Source organism: Melospiza georgiana, chromosome 21 (genome assembly GCF_028018845.1).
Source record: "Melospiza georgiana isolate bMelGeo1 chromosome 21, bMelGeo1.pri, whole genome shotgun sequence".
Classification (NCBI taxonomy): Eukaryota; Metazoa; Chordata; class Aves; order Passeriformes; family Passerellidae; genus Melospiza; species Melospiza georgiana.
The window spans coordinates 260110-280406 of record NC_080450.1 but is presented as its reverse complement, the minus strand read 5'-3'; the positions used below and the strand labels follow the sequence as shown (position 1 = coordinate 280406).

General features: G+C 49.4%; 3 protein-coding genes across 4 annotated transcripts; 2 read left to right on the top strand and 1 right to left on the bottom strand.

Annotated features, from left to right (window-relative positions):
* Positions 1-6: 6 nt before the first annotated feature.
* Positions 7-11043, top strand: LRRC45 (leucine rich repeat containing 45). Of its 2 annotated transcripts, none has more exons than XM_058038590.1 (17): positions 7-241; positions 732-793; positions 1622-1692; positions 2013-2191; positions 2818-2946; positions 3554-3666; positions 4183-4241; positions 4354-4431; positions 5343-5478; positions 5776-5853; positions 6031-6142; positions 6303-6373; positions 7243-7335; positions 7900-7992; positions 8904-9077; positions 9170-9317; positions 9708-11043. In XM_058038590.1, exons 1-17 carry the CDS (start codon positions 22-24, stop codon positions 9902-9904), a joined length of 2013 nt encoding a protein of 670 aa, XP_057894573.1. In that variant the 5' UTR covers positions 7-21; the 3' UTR covers positions 9905-11043. The 2 variants fall into 2 exon arrangements, with proteins under 2 accessions (XP_057894573.1, XP_057894574.1); XM_058038591.1 differs by having other exon boundaries at positions 22-241; positions 8907-9077.
* A 631-nt stretch (positions 11044-11674) lies between these two features.
* On the top strand, positions 11675-16774 carry RAC3 (Rac family small GTPase 3). The gene is made up of 6 exons (XM_058038596.1): positions 11675-11792; positions 13784-13855; positions 14126-14243; positions 14876-14938; positions 15423-15582; positions 15671-16774. The coding sequence occupies exons 1-6, from the start codon at positions 11758-11760 to the stop codon at positions 15799-15801; spliced, it is 579 nt and encodes a 192-aa protein (XP_057894579.1). The 5' UTR covers positions 11675-11757; the 3' UTR covers positions 15802-16774.
* DCXR (dicarbonyl and L-xylulose reductase) lies at positions 16769-20148 on the bottom strand. The gene is made up of 8 exons (XM_058038598.1): positions 20073-20148; positions 19862-19959; positions 19620-19774; positions 18355-18397; positions 17939-18038; positions 17720-17784; positions 17516-17633; positions 16769-17052 (listed from the first exon to the last, which is right to left on the bottom strand). The coding sequence occupies exons 1-8, from the start codon at positions 20128-20130 to the stop codon at positions 16949-16951; spliced, it is 741 nt and encodes a 246-aa protein (XP_057894581.1). The 5' UTR covers positions 20131-20148; the 3' UTR covers positions 16769-16948.
* Between the last annotated feature and the right edge of the window lie 149 nt (positions 20149-20297).

Sequence of the window (20297 nt, the reverse complement as noted above, 5' to 3'; positions counted from 1 at the left end):
TCCGGGGGAGCGCGCGCGGCCATGGAGCAGCTCGGGCGCGAGTACGCGCGGCTGTGCGCGGCGGCGGGCGCGGCCCCGCAGGAGGCCGTGCTGCGGCGGCTGCGGGGGCCCGGCGGGGGCCGCCTGGACCTGGCGGCGCAGAGCCTCTCGCTGCCCACGTGCAGCGCGCTGGGCCGGCTGCTGCCCGGGGCTGCGCCCTTGGCCGCGCTGGCGCTCGGCGACTGCGGCCTGAGCGAGGAAGGTGCGGCGGGACCGCTCTCCCTGTGGCGCGGGGCGGGAGGCCGGCCGAGGTGCCCGGTCCGTGGCCGTGCGGCGGGCACGCACCCTCGGTTCTCCCTCCGGCGGCGACGGCAGCTCTGCCTCTGTTGGCCGCCGGCGGACGGGACGGTCCGGCCGGTTAAAGTGGCCCGCAGTGAGGGGGCTCCGTGGGCAGCCCGTCCGAGCCCGCAGAGCCTCTCTAGACGTGGGGATTTTTCAGAGTTGAGTCGGGTAGATGTACAAGCTGACAGGTAGTTCTCTGCCCCGACACCTTTTTGAGAATATATAAACAGTCTCCTGCCCTGAAAGCTCAGGCTCAAGCTTTCCAGGCACTTTATCAAGTAATTTGTTTATGGCAGCCACGTCTCCTGAGCTGGCTGTTTAACAGAGTGATGCCCTGGGATGATAGCTGGTTTAGGCAGAGAGTTTCGCAGATGAAATAAAACAGTTGTTTTTTTTTTTTTTCTGCTCAGGTGTAAGACTTTTGTTGAATGGTCTTTGCACCAACACCACAGTCAAATCTTTGGATCTGAAGGTGAGTCTGAAAAGAATTAACAGTATTCTATGGTGGAGAAGGAAAAAGCACAGGCTTAATGAGAAAGAGAACTGGACAGTCCTGGTGCAGGATTGTTCAACAAGATGCAAAACTTCTGTAAGTTTTTTGTTTTCAAGTGACTCATTCCTTGACTCGTTAACACCATGTCACAATTTTCCGAAGTTACTTTGCAGGTCATCTTTATCTACTTTTATTCAGTTACTCTATTTTTATAGGAAGCTATTGCTATGTACCTTTTGTCAGTTGCTGCTTGGGCAGATGAGGCATATGTAGGCTTTTTTGGGATTTTTGTATTGATCAGTGAGTTATGAGCTGTTCTACTTGTGTTTATTTCTTTTTACTAGCGTGTGCTTTGAACTAAGCATCTGCCTTCAGATGTGATTGTCTCTCTACTGAGAGTGACTTTCTGTCTGTATTCCTTTGGCATACAGCTATTTCCACAGTCGCAAACTGCATCATAACTTTCTTACTCATTTGTGCTAGTATTAACAGAAGTGTGTTAAAATAGTTATGTTTATCTGGAATTGCTGTTTTCTGCCCCGTCGTGGTCCATGCTGATCCTGTGCTATTCTGTGATTTTTGCAAGCTCTCAGTCATGGTGCCCTCATAAGACCAGTGGTGTGTATGGATCCACTGTTCCTCCAGGGTTTTTCATTTTGTGGAAGCCTGATCGATATGTGAAACAAATGTTGATTGGACCATTTTTGCCTAGCTGAAATTTGCGTTATAGCTGGGATGTGTCTGGTGGTGTTTGTGGTCTAGGTGGACTGGGAGAGGCTTAGCTTATCACCTGAGCTTCTGTTTCAGGGAAATAACCTGCGAACCACGGGAGCTGAGGCTTTGGGAAAACTTCTTAGGCAGAACAAATCCATCAGGAGGTAAAAAAATGTATCTACCTCTCTTTGTGCTATTCCTGCCCGATGGAGCCCAAGATTTGAAAAGGGTTGAGGGTGTTTTTTATTGGGGTGGGAGGAATGCCAAGTGGTGCAATTTATTGTGAGGGGTGGGATGGGCAAAGGCACAAAAACTGGAGGTGCTCTTTTGGAGGATGCTGGGCCCTGGCAGCATCCCGCTCTCTGAAGCCGAGTCTGCTCCCAGAGCTGGGTGTGTGACCGGGTGTGCCGTGATCCGCGTGTCCTTCAAGTTCACACAGCTGTCCATTGACTCCACAAACACCAATCCTGCCTGATTTCCCTAGCCTGACCTTAGAATGGAACAGCCTCGGCATGTGGGAGGAGGGCTTCTCCTTTTTCTGCCAAGGACTGAGAGCAAACAACTTTCTTCAACGTCTGGATCTGCGCAATAACCAGATTAACCATCAAGGGGCTGGAGAGCTGGCCATGGCACTGACACAAAATACCAGTCTTCAGGAGCTGGGTAAGAGTTCTTTGCCCATGTATACATATATGCATGCAAACACACATGTGCTTTCAGGTTTCTTGCCTCAGTTTCTTCCAACTGGTTGGTGTCATTCCCAGTTCCTGTCAGTCTGGAGTGCTTTGATGGCTTTGTGCAGGGAGTGGTCACAGCCCCATGGCCTTTGGAGAGTGGGAGCTGAAACTGGAATCTCTGGAACCAAACCTACAGATGAAAAACTGAGTACTTGGGGCAGAACAGTCTTCAGTGGAGGAAGAAGTGTTTTCATTCCTATTTGTGGAGTGCCTCATGACAGATTCTTGATACTTAATTCACACTCACTTTGTCCTTTTATGGAATTTTGCTGGAATTTCAGGAGAATGTGGCTGTTGTCGCTGATTCTTTCTCATCCACAGATTCTGTCTGTGGAAGGAAGGCTCGTGAGAGCCAAATGTGAGACGCAGACTTGTAACTGTCATGGCTTCCTGCAGTTTAACAAAGATTTATCCTTGCCTTTCCTGCTTTGTCACTTTCTCTCCCTCTCATTCATCTTGAAAGGGGCCACAGTATTCACCTGTGTTTTTGCTAGGACCATCTGGGATCTCAGCAGATGTGACTGCCATGGTGAAAGTTTGGTTTCTGTGTAGATTTGCGATGGAATAACATTGGGCTTCTGGGTGGCCGAGCATTGCTGAACTGCTTGCATAGCAACAAGACCCTGAAGAGGCTGGAGCTGGCAGGGAACAATGTTCCTGGTGACATCCTGAAAGCTGTGGGTAAGTGTGATGTGTGTACAGTAATGAATCACTTAACTCCTTTCCCAGTCCAGCACTTGGGGGATATAGGGCACTTGCTGCTCCAGAAGACAGCTAACCCTCTTTCCCTCCCTTTCTCAATAGCATTTCCACAGTGCCCTGTGTCACCTTCTCTTGTCCTTTATGTGAGGGCTAATCAAGTTGGAAGTGTCACTTTGACTGGCAAAAGCAAAAAAAAAATAAAAATTTGGATTGAGTTATTAGAGATTGATGTGCCATGTGAATATGGGAGAACCTGAGACTTTGAGACTTGCTCATAGTTTGCCTCTGATGAGCCAAGTTTTGATGTGGCTTATGCAGCACATCCTGTGTCATTGTCCTGCCCACAGCAGAGTTAAGAGTTTTCCTGAGGCTAAGGAGTTGATTACCCCACACACACTGCTCTCTTTGATCCCTTCCCACCTTGTGATGTGTGGTGGGACTATCTCTACATGGGCCAGCCTGAGAAGGGCAACTGCCCTGGTGCTTCTGATATCCAGTGGTCATCCTGAGTGCTGTGTCTTCCAGCAGTGCTTGCTATTCTGTTGCTTTAGAAGCTTATGCTGTTCTCCTGCTCTCTCTGCATCAGAACAAGCCTTGGATCACAACCAAGACCGTGAGGCTATCCTGAGCGAGGCCCAAAATCAAGTGAACATCCTCAGCAAGGAGGTTTTGAGTCTGAAGGATGAGAAGAACAAGCAGGTCAGCAGATGTTGGCGGTTCAAATGGGGTACCTGGAATTCTTTGCTTTCCCTTGAGGTCCCCCAGAACACTCAGTGGCAGTATTATTGTGCACCTGAAGTTGCGCGTGCATTTTTATGGGCAGGCACACAGCATGATTTAGTACATTGAGGCTCAGTCCTCTGAGCTGGGTTATTCGAGTGACAGTGTGAGTATGGACATCCCTGCCGAACATATTTACTCTGGGTTCTGGAGGAGTTTTGGTTATTTGTGCTTTCGTTCCTTCTTTTGCAATTTGATATTTTCCAAGTGGTGTAAACTTAGAGATCTGTTTTTCCATTTGACACCTTGGGATGCAGAGTCCCTGTAGCTGATGACCCTATTCAGATGTGCTAATAAACTAATCAGACTTCCACTTTGCTTCTGGTAGAGTGGCTTGACATGTCTTCAGCTGTTGCTGGGAAGAGAAAGATGAGAAATGTAAGGGTTTGTAGCTGATGCTGTTAATTTTTTCACTGAATTTTGCCTTGCTCACAGTTCATGGATTTTGTGGATACTGTAGACAAGCAGAAAGAAGAAAGAGCCAGGAGTGAGAAGTGAGTTAGATTCTAAATGTTTTCTGCTTTTTGATGGCAGAATTGAGCACTCTCCATTTCCTGGCAGAAATTACCCACCTTTTTTTTTCCTTTTTTTTCCTTCCAAATGCAGAATGTCTGCAGCACGAGTCAGCCAGCTGCAGGAAGCATTGGATGAGCAGCACTCCATTATGAATTCACTGAAAGCCAAGTATGGAGCAGGAAAACCTTTGTCTTCCCACTGTTTGTGCTGTATAAGCAATGCCAAGCAGAGCTTCTAAGAAAGGGGATAATCTTGTAGGGTAGCTGGATTACTGTTTTGGTTAGTTCTGCAGTAATATCCAGAAATTACAGTCAGATCAAGCCTTTGAGTTTGCCACACTAGATACTTAGCTTGCTTTTAAGTAAAATTACTACATTGGTGTAAAAGCAAGTGAATTACAGAAGGTGGGAAGAAAGAAAAAGGACTGTGCAGATAGGATGGGGACATGTTCCTTGCATGGTTTACAGCCTGGCAGGAATCTCTGCCTGTTTCCCCTGGCAGCTGACGGTGTTGTCTGGGAACCACTGCAGGTATGGAGGAGCCTGGCTTGGGAACGGTGAGGAAGGGGTGCTCAAAAGAAGTGTTAGATTATGCAGAGCCACATGCACATGGCCGTGGTTTGACTTCAAACACTGCTGAGCCTGCTTAGTTTAATTCTGCCAGGTAAAGGCAGTGTTTCATGCCATGCAGTGATGTGGACATGTCCCTCTTGGACAGAACAAGTAAATTGCTTCTGCTACTCACATTTAAAATCCTGTCTCTACAGAATAGCCAGCTTTGTTCTGTGGGAGCAGGCAAATCCTGGAGGGGTCTGGGCAGGGAAATTGGCTCATGGAGGACAGTGCAGGGCTAATGCAGTGGGCACTAGCACACAGGGCCCTCAGAAGTCCCAGGTCACTGCAGTGCTGCTGTGTACAGAGGTCCGTGGTGTCCTTTTCCCAGAAGCAAAAAATGCCTCATTTGGGTAGCCTGATTTCACCTACTGCAAGATGGACATTAGCACCTTGTACCAGGTGCCATAGAGAGCTTGCTGCAGTGTCTGCCTTGGAAAAGGCTCCATAAAGTGATTTTCTTTATAGGCTGCAGATGACTGAAGCTGCCCTGACTCTGTCTGAGCAGAAGGTGCACACGTTGGGGGAGCTGCTGAGTGCCATGAAACAGGAACAAAACTCTGTGGCTGAGTCCCACTTCAGGGAGCTCCAGCAACAAAAGCAGGTGAGCTGGATAAGTCCTAGTTACGTTTGGGAGCAGGGCTATAGGTCATAATTGGTTTGTGTAGATTTGGGGGATGCTGGATGCAATAGGCAAGCATGATTTTTACCATTACTGCTTAGCTAAAGCCACCATGACAAAAATTCTTGTGTAAATTAGATAGATAGTTGCCAGGTGTGATGAGGAGCCCTGTTATTTATGGTGTAGGTTGGACTTAGCTGGGTGTGATGTTGGTTGGCACAGACTGGTAGTGCAAGAACTAGGGGGAGTACAGGTTTTTAATTTTGGTTCTCTTTGCAGGAAGGTGCTGATCGGGAAAGCAAGCTTTTGCATGACTTGTCTGCTGCCAGTGAGAAAAACCTGCTGCTGAGAAATCAGGTAGGAAACCAAGTCCAAGTTTGAGAAGTGGCAATTGAGCATGTATAACATTTGCTCCGTAGATGTTATGGTCTCTGCTTTGATCCTTGGTTGGGTGTCACTTCATTGTCCTGTACAGCCAACTTATTGTGCTAATAGGAAAAGAAAAACCTTTGTGGTGGTAACTTCTTTATATAGGTGGATGAGTTGGAGAGGAAGTGCAAAGTTCAGCAGGATCAGCTCTTCCAGGTGAAACAAGACTTGACCAACACAACAGCAGAGCTGAAGCTGCGGGCTGTGGAGGCTGAAGGTGAGTGGGGGAGTAGAAACAGCTTGGGGACACCTGTGGTTGGGATCATTGTTCCTTCACAGGCAGCCGAGGAGAAAGAGTTGCCAGAGTGTGAAAAAGTATGAATACAGCTGTGTGGCAGGCATGCCAGAGTTGTGATATGCCTGCTTTTAATCTGCAGAACGTCTGGAAATGGAGAAAAGAAGATTTAAACAAAGCCTTGAAGACATGGAATCCCTTCGGGTAAAAGAGGTAAGGGTGGGGTTTCTGCAGCATCCTGGTTAGTCTTTCTTTGGTCCTGACACACATGACCAGTGGAGGTCGTTGTTTGCTGTAAGTTCAGAACTTAGTGGGCTCAGATTTATTGTGAGAATAATGGGTCATTTCTTCAAGCAAAGCCTGACTGAAGAGATCACAAAACTTTCTACCAGCTAGTAAGATTTTCTAGCTTTCAAGAGTATGGGCCAGAGGGGTATGTGATGCTACAAGAGAGGCTGGGAGGCTGGCCTTTGTGTTGGTCTGTGCACAGAGGTAATTACAGATGAGGAATTTTTTCCAGCTTCTGAAATAAATACATTTGAATGTTTTAATTGCTTATACACAAGCAGTTCTTTAACAGGGCTCAGCATAGTTCCTCAGCTAGTTCCTTCTCTGTTATGTTTCAAAGGGGGTTGTGTCTGAGTGTGGACAGGCCAACGGACTGCAGCCAATTATCTTTGCAGTGTTACTGAGGTTTGAAATCTCTCCAAAATAAAATTATACTAATAGATTTCTCTGAAGATATTGAAATCTTCTAAGAAAAGTCACAGGCCAGGAAGATTTTACCAACATTACAGCTAAAAAATTAATCTGTTGTGTTTTGTATCACTTGACAATGAGAGCTTGGACTCCCTCCTTGTGGCCTGGGAGGGATCTCTGTCTAAAAATTCCTAGTTTCTAGAGGGCAGATTCCATCTGTAGTACTGTTTCCTGGTGGAGTTCTGGGGGAGGTAAGAATTTTGGTTTGCTGGTAGGTGGGTCAGTGAGAGAATGCTTCACTATCACAATGAGTAGTCTTGCTGCTTGCTTTGCCTGGAGGTGGAATGGTTTTCTGTCACTTGCTGGTTTCTGCTGCTTTGCAGGTGGATCGTGTGGCACAGCAGATGGAGGCCAGTGAACGTTCCATGCACGACAGGATCCAGAGGCTGGAGGCCATCAGGATATCTCTGGACAAGGTGAGAAAAAGTGCTCTGGGCACATTTGAACACTCAGGAAAGCTTTGTGGAGTCTCTGACTGTAGACCTTTGTAAAGATTGTCATGTGCTGTAAGGGGGAACAGAAAACAGCAGTATACCAGCTAAAATTACTTTTACTGCTTTGGACTAAGAAAGAAGGTTCCGAGGAGAAACTTGTAAATTCAGATTGGACAAAAATGAGGATTCCATTGAACATGGTTAGAGTCTTACTAAGATTTGACTTTACAGGATTCTCATGTTGTTACAAGTAGTGTAACATGTTCATCCATATCTATTTCCCCAGCTACATCCAGCAGTGCTCTTTCCTATTCCCTTTTTTGGAAAGGTTTAACCAATACGTGCCCTCATATAACTGAAATTCACATTGAACTTAGATAGCAGTCTCGAACTGAGGAAGGGTTTGTATCTTTGCTTTTGCTGCCCCTGAGTGAGGAGAGCTGTGTCATTTTATAGCCTGCGACTGGAAGCTGCTTGTGTTTCCTGGTCAGTGTGGCAGCAATGCAGCTTCTCTGTCTGGAATGATTTTCCATGTTCCTGTGGCAGGAGCTGAGCCAAGTCAAAGCAGCTGCACTAGCTGAGCGAGGACGGGCAGAGGAGGAGTTGGTAAAAGTGCGGAGTCAGGCGCGCCTGGAGGAGGTAAGGACAGACCTGGCTGTGGGAATGAAGTGGTTTGGCTACCCAGGCTAAGTCTTAGTCCTGGGAAGCTGCTAACTCACTCCTCTCTGGGTTTTACTGACCCACAAATGGTGTGATTGCTGAGGAGGGAGCCCTGAAAAGTCTAATTTGAGCTGCCTTCAGTACTAACAGAACTGATGTCAATTTTGTCATGGCAGATTTAGTTTAAGTTGCCAACATCTGAAGCCAACACCCAGATGTTGATCCTTCTTTTAAATGACAACTTTAATGGGGTGCTCCTGTTCCTCTAACACTGATAAATTTCTTCAGGTGGCTACTGCTGCTAGGTAAATAAAGTCACTGTCGTATTGAACTCTGTGAAAATGTCAATTAAGTTTATATCCTATATTATAGGATATTCATATTAATGAGTATTCACTATATTAACTATTAATATTCACTATATTGATAGTGAAACAGAACAAGGGATGAGGAAAATACACAAAAACTATTAGAATATTTACTTATTTGTAGCATCACAAAAGAAAATGCTTCATTGAATTACAGACATAGAAATCTGACATATGGGATCCACCAGTTACTGGGTTGCATGCAGTGGTGCTGCAGAGCCATTTGAGGGATGGAGGAAGTGAAGGTGTAGCATTGGCTGTAAACACTGGTTGTGACATCAGTGCATCTGCCAAGGACCTGTCTCTGTTTCTCAGCTGAGTGTTTTGTCCTCTGCCAGCCACCCTGGCAAGAGGAAGCAGCTTGGAGTCACTCCTGAGTGCAAGGAGCAGGACTGTGTCCTCTGCTTGTCAGTGCCAGTTGACTCAATAAAGGGTTCAGTGTATTAGGAACAGAGAGGGGAGAATCTCTTTACAGGAATGAAATGGGACTGTTTAATTTTCATTTTCCTTTGTGTCTTACAGCAGCAACGCCTAGAACACCTAGAAGAGAAGCTGCGGCTGATGACTGAGTCAAGGGATGAAGCTCAGAACTGCTGCCTTAAGCAAAAGGAAATGGTTGCTGAGGCCCAAGCTAAAGCCAAACAGTTGAGCCTGTATGCTGATGGACTCAAGAGGAGGCTGGAGGAACTTCAGCAGGTAGTTTGGAGTGGAGTAGAGATAGTCACCGCAGGGCCAGAATAAGTTGCTGAAGTTGTTTGGTTGTTCATGGATTTGTCTTTGTGTGTCAGTACGTGGACAGGAAGGAAGAGGAGAAAGTGACAGAGCTAAATAAGGTGAAAGTGGAATTACAAGAACGGATTGGGCACCTGGAGGCTGAACGCACAGCCCAGGATGGGCTGAGAGAGAAGATTGCAGCTCTGGAAAGACAGCTGAAAGGTGAGGGGTCCTTTCCTGCTTCTCAAATGGTAACTCTGAGTTACTCTGCATTGGGCCTGGAACTCAGCTGTGCTCACAGGTAGTGACAGCAAGTGCTTCCTGCCTGTGAGTACACCTATGAGTTGTACTCTCCACCCATGTGTGTTTACAGAGATACCTGTCCTCATTTTGTAGAGACCAAGACTCAGATGACCACCCAAAGCTGCATAGCAGGCAAAATTTGGATTTCCTGTGTAGTGAAGTGTGCCTGCTGCCTGTGCAAAACCTCTCATATTGTCTCATGCAGCTGCTCTTGTGTGCTAGCTGGCTGTAGCACCTCATTGCCTTTGGCCTGCTCCTGTGTTTTCCAGGGATACCTTGATTTTCTTTACTAATGCTGCTTTTTCACAGCCCTATCCAGTAATCACCGTGAAGCACTGCTGGACAAGGAGGGTGAGATCTCTTTGCTGCTGGAGAAGCTGAGAATGAAGGAGGCTGAGATCTCCAGGATGAGGGAAGAGGAGGCCCAGCGAGCAAGTTTCTTGCAGAATGCCATCATGGCATATGTGCAGGGATCTCCCTTGGGAACCCACAGTTCTAGGAAGTGAGACTGTGACTTGAAGGGTCCAAATACCTGCTTGCAGTCAGGGAAAGGGTGAGAATTCAGGTACAACTCCTTCTTCCTAAATGGACAGTTCTGTCAAGAGTGGGGTGATACAAAGGCTTGCAAGTAGTCAAATGCTCTTGCTGTTCAGAAATCTTCCTCCTGACAGCATGAAGGAGAGGAAGGAACAACCGTCTGGGCCTGTGGCTCTGAGTCCATGATGTCCCCTGCACTGCCACAGCCTATTGGTGCAGGAGGTTACTGGGAGGTTTCTGTGTTCCCTGGCAAGGTCCTGCTGCAATATTTGTTTGGATGCCAGGCTGTTCACAGAGAAACGTGAGAAAAAGTGACAGGAATGTTTACAGGAGTGTTCACAGTTCCCTGTGGGCTGGAGCAATTTTGCTTGCTAATGGGATCCTGAAACTGCTGGAAACACCAGATATTACCCACTTGTGCTTTTTCACCCAGTGTTTACAGACAGAAGCAGAGTCTGATGGGGCTCTCTCTGCTTGTTTACCCTCTGTGGCTCTGGCCATATTGATGGGCTGTAGAAACACATTTGGCATAGACAGAACCAGGTGCACCAAGGGGCTTGGGTGCAGTGCTGTCCATGTCCCCATGGGACAGCTGGGCTTTGGCAGTGGTTCTACTTCTGCAACAGTGAGTGGCAGGGAAAGGTGAGCGGGCGATTGTGCTTCTTCACTGTGAACTGCAGCCCTTAGCTGAAGATTTTGTGGCCAGTATTGTACTATGGCTAATGGCAGAACTGTTCTCCTGGCTTCTCAAGTGCTGTGGCCTTAACCTGGAGAGGAGCAATGCTTCTGGTGTGACACTGGGGAATTGCTTCTCAGAGCACAAGGGAAGAAGGTGGTTCCTCTATAGACAGTGCAAGTCCTTGCATGACCTGGAGAAAGTGAAGGGTTGCTAGAGCCTGAACTGGAGAAAGCAGGAGCTGTTGTCAGGCCAGCAGTATTGAGCCTTGAAGGAGTCCTTCCTGTGAGTCTGGGATGGGAACATACCTTAGAGTACATATTTTTAAGAGACATCTGGAAAACGAAAGTTTGTGTGGACTGGTTGCTTTGTGTTCATTTTTTATACTGGGTTTTGCTCTGCTTAATAAAGAACTTTTGCATTTTGCCATTAGCACTGGACAGTGGCACACTGGATGTTTGACTGGTGTGGAGGGTGGGCCCTCTGCTGTGTTGCTGTCCTGAAGACCCTGTCAGCCTGTCCTGCAGCTAAACGGCTGTTACAGGTGGATGAGATGGGGATGGTTTTGGTTCAGGACTAAGATAAAAGCAAAGAAGCTGGAAAACTGTTCCCTAGTCATAACCAAGAGAACCCGTGTCAATAGCCACTTAGTTTGTGGCTGGTGGGCAGACCCACAGGTAAGGGAAAAGCAAAGGCTGTCGTTTGCAGACAGGGCCGCTGCTGTGGGCATCTCTTTTGCTGGCAGGGGAGGTGGGGGAAGCCAAAAGCCATCTTCCTGCAGGGTTTCCCTGCTCCGTCTCTGTTCCTCGGCAGCTCTGGGCCGATGGCGCGGAGCTATGCAGCTACAGCGTAACCAGGTTTAAAGCTTTGTCCCTGAGCCGGCGGGCCCCGGTGCGGCGACCGGGCCCGAGCAGCGCCCGCCGCTCCTGGCGGGGCGGGGCCGCCGCTTCCCCGCGCCCGCGGCGGAGCCGAGGCGGCCCCGGGCGAGCGGCGGGGGCGGAGCCGGCGGGACCTGCCCGGTGCTCGGCTCGGCCCTGCCCGGTGCTCGGCTCGGGGCTCGGTGCTCGGTGCTCGGCGCTCGGCTCGGTCCGCCCCACCCCGCGGGCGGTCACTGCGGCGCAGTCGCGGCGCCGCCATCGCGGGCAGATGCAGGCGATCAAGTGTGTGGTGGTGGGCGACGGGTGAGTGCGGGAGGGGCCGGGCCCGCAGCCCCGCACCGGGCGGCCCGGCGGCGCCGAGGGGACGAGGGAGGGCGGGCTGGCCCGGGGCAGCGCCCGGCAGAGCCGCTCCGCCGGCGGCAGGCCCCGCGCCGGGCGGCGAGGCTCGCTCCGGCCTGGCTCCACCAGGCCTGGCTCGGGCGGGGCCGGGGCCGGCGGGAGCGGGGGGCCTTGCGGCGGCCCCGCAACCCTGCCCTGCTCCTTTCGTGCTTCGTGAACTTGGGGGCTGCCTGGGTAGCAAACACAGCCTCCTCCTGGGTTTTACGTTTGTCTCCTTGTTGTTCCATTTGGGTGCCGGTATTTTGCTATTTTTCATTGTACCTACTTGATTCCTGACAGAGTCCTCCGAAAATCTTGATGATCGCAGGTCTCGTATGTCCTATTGTTGATTGTTCCGAGGTGAAATGCATTTCTCTTTCTAGTTTCACCATGTGCTCCTTGTGGCCCTTTTAACTTTTTTGTTAAGTCTCTTCCTAAACGCCTTCTTTTTTGGGAACACATCTGCCTGCAAGATGCAGGACTGCACTAGATTTATACTGCTTTGTACCTTTCCTAGTTCGTCCTGCATATTTTTCCTCACAATTTCAGTTTACTTTTCTGATCGCCTCAGCAAGAACGGAGCTGAGGTACTCAGACCTAAATGTGAACTGGTCTTAGGCAGGGACTAGACTTTCCCTTTCTCATGCATGCCATCCCCTCAAATACACATTTGTGGTGAGGCCTTCCAGGTTCCAGCCTGTGAGGGCTGAAACGGAGTAGGAGAAAGTACAGCCTTATTGCAGAGGGGAGAGTGACTGGGAGCTCAGGATGTTGCAAGTGGAGCTCAGCTGAAGGTTTGCTGTCCTGTGTTTTGCCTTAAGACTAAATCAGTAGTGCAGACTGAAAGAAACACATAGATACACAGGTTTTTGTGAATTACAATTGTCCCTGTTTGGTGGGAAACTGAAGTCACACTTCAGGAGGAAAGCCTAGTGGTTCATGACAAAACTTCTTTCTTCTCAGACCAAGGGGACCTAATCCAAAGGAAAAATTGTAATAGTGGTTTGTTCTCCCTGTGCTTTTTGTCATGCTGGTGTGTGCAGGGGATGTCAACTCTCCTCCTCTCTTCTGATACCCTCTCTTACGTCAGTCTGGCTGCAGAATTGGGTAGGGGATGCCCGTTTCTGCTAGCTGTTCAGCTTCACCCAGGCACCTCAAAGCCAGCTTTCCCTGGCACTGGCGCTCACAGTCTCTTTCTGGAATGTTGTCTGCAGTACACAGCTTTCTCCATGATACAAAGGTAGCTCACACTGCTGGTACTCCTCTGTTCCTACAGTGAAGCTTAGGAAATCTGCAGAGCTGGTTAAAGGCCCTGTGCTCATTCTGTTGCTGGCCTGGCCCTTGCCAGCTGCCACTGCAGGGCTAACCAATCCCACCAACCTTCAGCAAAGTCCTGAGCTGGTATTTTTATCCTTTTTCACTAATCTTTTCCAAACTGCCTGCAGTCAATTTTAAAGTCCATTTTTGTTTATGGATACTTACTTTTTCTCCTTTGTGTTTATTGATACTGAATTCCTGTATCTGAGAAGCTTGCAGATCTGCACTGTTGCGTGCTTTTAACCTCACTGTTTATCCATTTTGCTGAAGTACTGTGCCTCTGTTGAGCCCAGCACACAACTCTAATTTATTCCCCCTCTTGGTTCATGAAACCAGTATTATTTTGACTGATGTTTTGCTGAATGGGTAGGGAAAAGGAGTGGTAGAGAGCAGGGTTAGGAAGCACTCAGGCAAGGTGCACCTTTTGAGTTCAGGCCATATCTGTGACAACTAGGGGATTCCAGCCTGCAACAGGTTTGTTTTCCTCATATGGTAGCTTTTAACTAACCATGTGTTTTCAGTGTGGGAAGAGTGAGTTTTACTGCCTTAGTGCTCCATGTTGTACCCTTCCTTATGCTTGTCACTCTTACCCTCTGCAGAGCTGTAGGGAAGACCTGCTTGCTGATCAGTTACACCACAAATGCCTTTCCTGGAGAATACATTCCCACCGTGTAAGTAATGGCTTGGGCTTCAGTTGCTTTTTGATCTCTATGCTTGTGTGTGTAGAAGTTTGGTTTGTGTGTGAGGAGGTGGCTGTTGCAAATCAGACTGTGAACTTGACAGGTAAGGATGATGCTGTGGCTGTGTGTATGAGGAAGGCAGATTGTCCCTACTGGAACTGTGCTGCAGTATCATTTCCTGATTCACTGCCTCTTTGAATTCTGTACAAAGATGTGAAGGTCACCACAAAATTGTCACTGATGGGGACTCCTCATTGGCAGGTTTGATAATTATTCTGCCAATGTGATGGTGGATGGAAAGCCAGTGAACCTGGGCCTCTGGGACACAGCAGGGCAAGAAGACTATGACCGACTGCGGCCTCTTTCCTATCCACAGACGGTGAGTGCTGGGCTTGGACTGCCTTGGGAGGCCTCTCAGGGACAGGGAGGCTCCCAAGGACAGGCATGCTTCCTTCCTTGGAGGAAAGTCTGAGTTCCTGCAGCTACACCCGTAGTTCTGGTTGTTTAAGGAGTATCACAGCTGATTTTCTCCTAAGACATTGTCCTGTTCTAGTCTCTTCTTTGTAATGATCTTTGAAGAGTTACGGGTGCCCTAGGGAGGCTCGAGTAGAAGGAATGCTGTAGGGCTGCTGTGCAGCCTAGCCAGTTCCGTGTTCCCATTCTCTCTCAGCAGGGCATATCCCCGTTGGGCTGCCTTAGGAGTGTTTCTGGGTGTAGCAGTTCCTAAGCAGCTGTGCTGCTGGTAAAGCCCTTAGTGCTGTTAAGATGTTTGAGGCCTCAGGCTCTTAACATGCAGAGCCCAGCATTGTGGAAGAAGATGTAATCATACACACTCATGGTCCATTTCTTCCCTCTCTGAATTAGTTTAACACGCTTAATGGGGAAGAATTTCTTATGGCCACAGCAGCCCTTGCTTGTGGGAGGAGGTTGTCCTTTCTCAGGCTCCCTCTGCAGCCTCCCTTTACTCTAGCTGCTTCTGTCTGCACAGCTGACCCTCTTCTTTCTGCACAGGATGTTTTCTTGATCTGCTTCTCCCTTGTGAGTCCAGCCTCCTTTGAGAATGTCCGAGCTAAGGTAAAGTATTCTCCTCCTGGGTGAAACAGTAGAAGGGAAGAACCAGTGATGTTCCCTGCCCCACCCAGCACCACACCTACAAGCCCAAAACTTCAAGCAGTAATGTTTTGGTGAAGGAAAATCATAGTCTGCAGGTTTTAAGTGGAGCCTGCTTTTTATTAATGACTTCTTTGGCTAAGTTATTGCCTTTCTGAATCTATGTTTTAAGATAAGGGATATCTTAGAAGCTAACATGCAGTTAAGGAAAGCACTGTGCACAGTGTTGGCTGGCAGTGTCTGTCAGGATTCTCTGTCTTGGTGAGTTCATTATTACATCTGCACCAGTCTCTTTTTGCAGAGCATATCAGAACTGTAGGAGCAGTATCCTATTCAGGTGTTGCCACCATGTCAGTAGTGAACCTCTTCATTCCCAATAGTAGAAATGGATCCTTATGGTTATGGCCACTCATATAACTACTTTTCTCATCATGCCTCTCTGTTTCAGTGGTACCCTGAGGTCCGACACCATTGCCCAAATACACCTATTATCCTGGTGGGCACCAAGCTGGACTTGAGGGATGATAAGGACACCATTGAAAGGTTACGTGATAAGAAACTGGCCCCCATCACCTATCCTCAAGGCTTGGCCATGGCTCGGGAGATCGGTGAGTCGCGTGAGCAGGCGGGGAGTGGGTGAGCAGCAGTGCGTGGTGGTGGAACTGGAGTGCTTGAGCAGCAGCTCTCTTTCCCCAGGGTCAGTAAAGTACCTCGAATGCTCTGCCCTGACGCAGCGGGGCTTGAAGACGGTGTTTGATGAAGCCATCCGGGCTGTGCTCTGCCCACCGCCTGTGAAGAAGCCTGGCAAAAAGTGTACCATGTTTTGAGGGCTGTGGCCTTGGTGTTGGCTCAGCATGCTGTCATCCTCTGACAGATTGCATATTAAGCTGGGTGTTTCTGAAGGGGGCTGGGATGTGTAGGGCCCTTCATCATGTATGAAGTCAGTGTTTTTTAAATGTCTCTTTGATTTAACGTCAGTGTTGATGTGAAGGGGCAGTGGGGACAGGAGACCAGCTGGGGACTATATAGCCCCCAGGGGAGGTACAGCGGGGAAGGCAAGGTAGCTCCTTCAGGCAACAAGCTGTTTTGGCTCTCCTGAACTCCAAGTGGAAAGGGCTGAGACATCCATCCTGTTCTGGAAACACCTGTTTTCAACCTGCATGTGAAACAGGTGGTGAACATTGTGGTGGGAGTAGGGAGGGAGCTGATTTCAATGGTGCTGAAAGACAAGAGTAGCTGGGAGGATGGCAGGGTCTCCTTGCCCAGCCTGCTGTGGCTAACAGTTAACAAACTGGTGCTCTAGCAGAGTGTTCCTAAGACTGTTAGAAAAATCATAACCAGCCCTGGAAGGGGTCAGAGTAAATGAGAAGCTGAAAAATGAATCATGAGGTGCTTTATTGGGTACTAGCCAAACTCTGTGAGTGAAACAGCTCTGTGCAATCAATGCATTTGCCTTTTTGTGTGTGCACACCCTAGGACAGCATGGTGCTGCTTCCCCCCATTAGTCTTTAGCAGGGCCTCCCCCCAAAATCCAGTCTCTGCAGAGCAGGGCTGGGGTTGTTGCCTCTATTTTTTTTTTTTTTTCTACTAAAGACAACAAAGGAAGCAGTGAGGAGTCTGCTAGCTTCTTTCCCTTCCCACTGAAAATGCAGACAGACTCTGGATTTGAATGGAACAGGGAGAGCTTCTGAAGGGTTGTGGGGGGGGAACAGGGTTGGAAGAGAGGTCCAATTTCTAATCATCATGTAGAGTGACAAGATAAAACCTTATTTGGTGCAATAAACATTCTCCATGAAGGTGTATGTGAGCTTTATTACATAGCAGCCTTGCAAAGCTGATTTTCTGCCTCACTTCTAATACAGTCTTCAGCCCTGCTGCCCCTTCAGCAAGAAGTGAGTCATTGTTTTCTATCCATTTTACATCTAGGAGTATTAATATAAAAATTGAGGCCAGGTGTGAAATGCAGGTGTCATCTTAGGAGACAAGAAAGCCCCCGTCAATCATCAGTGAGCTGCCAGTTGTCATAGCACTCTTGTCACTCAGCAGGAAGAGAATGCTGTTCACCACATCATCCACCTCTGCAATCAAACAGAGAACATATGATGCCCACCTAAAGTGTATCAGAAAAAGAAGCACTTAAAAAGGTCTGCCTTTGACATCTACAGGTAATTAGAGCTGGAAAATGTTTCTGCCTTCAAACTGTGCTTGATGAAGTGTCTGGGACAGTGTGGCTGAGAGCTGGACATCAAAGTGTCCTTGTGATCAAATGGCGCTTAGGTGACAGCAAACACTCTGTCAGGTTTATGAACAATAGAGCGAGTTCATTTCACTTGTCCCAGGATGAGGAGGCTGTAGAAAAAGCGAGAGGAGGGTTGATTCTCACCCTGTCCTGATCAAATACTGCAGGAATTCAGCCAAAAGGCATTCAGCAGAGCTGTCACTTTGCCCAAAAATCAGCAACTTCCAGCTGTGATGTCAGTGAGAAGGCAGGCTTGGAGAAAACATGAGAGCACAGCCTGGGGACACACATACATCACTGACCTGCAAACTTTCCCAGGGGAATCCGATTAATCATGGCAGCAGATTTCTGAGGGTCACTCCAGTTAATTCTCCCCATGTCAGTCATAACCACGGTGGGGTTCACAGTGTTCACCCTAATCTGGGAACAGGAACAACACAGTCTCATCCAGCTGCTGTGCTTGTGCTCAGGTTCAGCTTTCTCACTTTTCTCCCACAGACTCCTACCTTGTGGGGTCCCAGTTCCATTGCCATTACTTTGCTCAGCATATCCAGAGCACTTTTTGTGGAACCTTTATGAGAAGGGAAGAAGAGGAGATGTTTAACTGCACAGCACCTGGTCTGGAGGTGCTATGGAACACACTGCCCAAAACTGGCAGCTTGCTGACTGTGGGTGTCCAGCTGGTCAAACCTGAGAGGGGCACTGCTAAAGCTGCACACACTCACAGTAAACAGCATGATCCCTCAGTGCACGCTTCGATGCCTGGCTGGAGACATTCACAATGGCCCCTGGCACCCCTTGTGCAATCATCTGCCGAGCAACTATCTGGGAAGGGAAGGAGAGAAAAGAATAAAATAATGCCAGAATCCTAACAAAAGAAATCATTATTTCACTCCATAGGAATCTTGCTGGGCTATTATGGTAGACCAAAGAACAAAAACATCTGGAGGAACCAATCCCTCACTGCCTCCTGCTTACAAGAGAGTCAAAGCAAGAGTATGAAGGGACTGGACATGTAATTTCTTGGATTGACTTTGGACTGCAGTCCTTTCAGGCCCCACAGTAGACACAAACTGCTCTATGTACAACAGTTTAATCGCTGCTATTCATGGAGGCAGCTGCAGTGACAGTTCTTCCTCACCTGGGAAACATGAAGCACAGCCCCAAAATTCACATCAAGAGACCTACAAATAAATCAAACTTAAGTTATCAAGTGGTTGTAGCCCAGCCCAGGGAGCTGTTCTGGGAGGCAGCAGAGGGCAAGTGCTGCTGCTGCTGTCTTGGAAACACTGGTGATATTCCAGGACATGGACAGAGATGCCAAGTTGTCAGGAGAGCCAGAATGGTCAGGTGGGATCTCAGCAGTGAACCAGAACTATCCATTGGCTGTAAGCCTGTCACTGTGTGAGGAGGTGCACGCATGCATCAGGTGCATTTTGTACAGGACTCTGCTCTTCTGCAGTGTAACAGAACTCTGTCAAAGTTTAAACAGAGCCCTGGGCTTCAGCCAGGGTATATGACTCTTAGGTCAAGCAAACCCTTCACACAGATTTACAAAACAAAGTTGCTGTAAGGTGGGTAGAGGCAGCATTTCTTCTCTTTGCCACAACAGAAGATTCCTTAGGCTTCCACCTGCCAGTTCTGCAGAATGATCTTAGTAGAATCCATACATTTGACATTCTAGTCACAAACCTTTATTGTAGATTCTTAACAACCATTTTAACGCATGGACACAGCATGACTCATTTTCTCAGAAGGATGTGGTCAACATAGCCTGTATCCTAAAGCATACTCACAACAAAACTATGGACCTTTTCAGAGAATAAAGAAGTCATGTTATTGTAGTTAACAAATTTAATTTCCCACCCTTACCATTTTTGCTTCCTTACCTGGCTTTGTTGTCTCTATTTCTGAGTTGTCTTAGCAACAACTGCCTTTCAATTTAACCGAGCTGGAACTAGACTGGAAGCTCTGAGCCTGATGAGCAGAAAGGCACTCTCCTGCCTTGCCAGCGGGATGGCAGGTGCACCCCGCCGTTCTGGAGGTGACACTGAAGGTTCTGGCTACTTAGAAATGGATGTAAGAGCCACTGCTTTGTTTCCTTTTGCTGTTTAAGGGGTGAAAGGTGATGATGTAAAGGATGAAAAGACAGTAAAGAAAAAGGACATACGGAGTAACAGTCGACCACTGGGCATTGCTAAAAGTGTGTATGTCAGCCTGTCCAGTGTGTCTATACACCAGCTGCTGACTTTGTTCTTTCCAGCTGCTTCCCCTCTAGTGCCACCCTTTTCTGGAAAGCTCTGCCGCCGTTTTTGACGTTCAGAGCTTGGTGAGACGTCGGCGGGCATCGGCCCCAGAGCTCCCCGTGGAGCTGCGGTGCCGTGCGGGCCGGGCCCGGGCACTCACCGCTGCAGGGCCGAGCGCGTCACCTGCAGGAACGGCTGCAGCTCCGCCACGGCCGCGTTGTTCACCAGCAGCTCGAACGGCCCCGCCGCGCCCAGCGCCGCCTCCACGGCCTCCCAGTCCGCCAGGTCCACGCACAGGGTCTCGATGCCCGGGCACTGCGGCGAGGGCGGCCGCGGTGGGCGGGGGTCGGTGCGGGGTTAAGGGGGCGGGAGGGGGCAGGAGGAGGGGGCCGGTACCGGTACCTCCCGCGCCAGGCTCTCCAGGTCCGCCGCCGTTCGGCTCAGCGCGGTCACGCGGGCCCCGGCCCTGCCCAGCGCCACGGCCACGGCGCGGCCGATCCCTGCGGGGACACGGCGTCAGAGCGGCCCGGCCACGGCCTCGCCGATCCCTGCGGGGACTCGGCGTCAGACCGCCCCGGGCCGACCCCCGGCCCGGCCCCCCGCCTGCGGACACCTTTGCCGGCCCCGGTCACCAGGGCCCGGCGGCCGCGGAAGCTGAGATGCTGCTCCATGTCTCGGCCGGACTGTGGCCGGGGCGGGCCGCGCCCGGGCCCGGGGCGGGCCGGGAGCGGGGCGGCCCCAGCGAGCCGGGCCATCTTTCCCCGCCTCCGCCGAGGGCGCGCAGCACGAAGCTGGCTCCAGGCTCATCCAGCGAGACAGGCAGAGGTGAAGTTTCGTG

Coding starts and splice junctions, on each gene's coding strand:
- LRRC45 (XM_058038590.1), top strand. CDS start 22: ATGGAGCAGCTCGGGCGCGAGTACGCGCGGCTGTGCGCGGCGGCGGGC. Junction 2,192..2,817: donor TACCAGTCTTCAGGAGCTGG/GTAAGAGTTCTT, acceptor GTTTCTGTGTAG/ATTTGCGATGGAATAACATT. Junction 4,242..4,353: donor GAAAGAGCCAGGAGTGAGAA/GTGAGTTAGATT, acceptor TTCCAAATGCAG/AATGTCTGCAGCACGAGTCA.
- RAC3 (XM_058038596.1), top strand. CDS start 11,758: ATGCAGGCGATCAAGTGTGTGGTGGTGGGCGACGG. Junction 13,856..14,125: donor GGAGAATACATTCCCACCGT/GTAAGTAATGGC, acceptor CCTCATTGGCAG/GTTTGATAATTATTCTGCCA. Junction 14,244..14,875: donor CTCTTTCCTATCCACAGACG/GTGAGTGCTGGG, acceptor CTTTCTGCACAG/GATGTTTTCTTGATCTGCTT.
- DCXR (XM_058038598.1), bottom strand. CDS start 20,130: ATGGAGCAGCATCTCAGCTTCCGCGGCCGCCGGGCCCTGGTGACCGGG. Junction 18,398..19,619: donor ACGCGCTCGGCCCTGCAGCG/GTGAGTGCCCGG, acceptor ATTTATTTGTAG/GTCTCTTGATGTGAATTTTG. Junction 17,785..17,938: donor GAGGGATCATGCTGTTTACT/GTGAGTGTGTGC, acceptor CTTCTCATAAAG/GTTCCACAAAAAGTGCTCTG.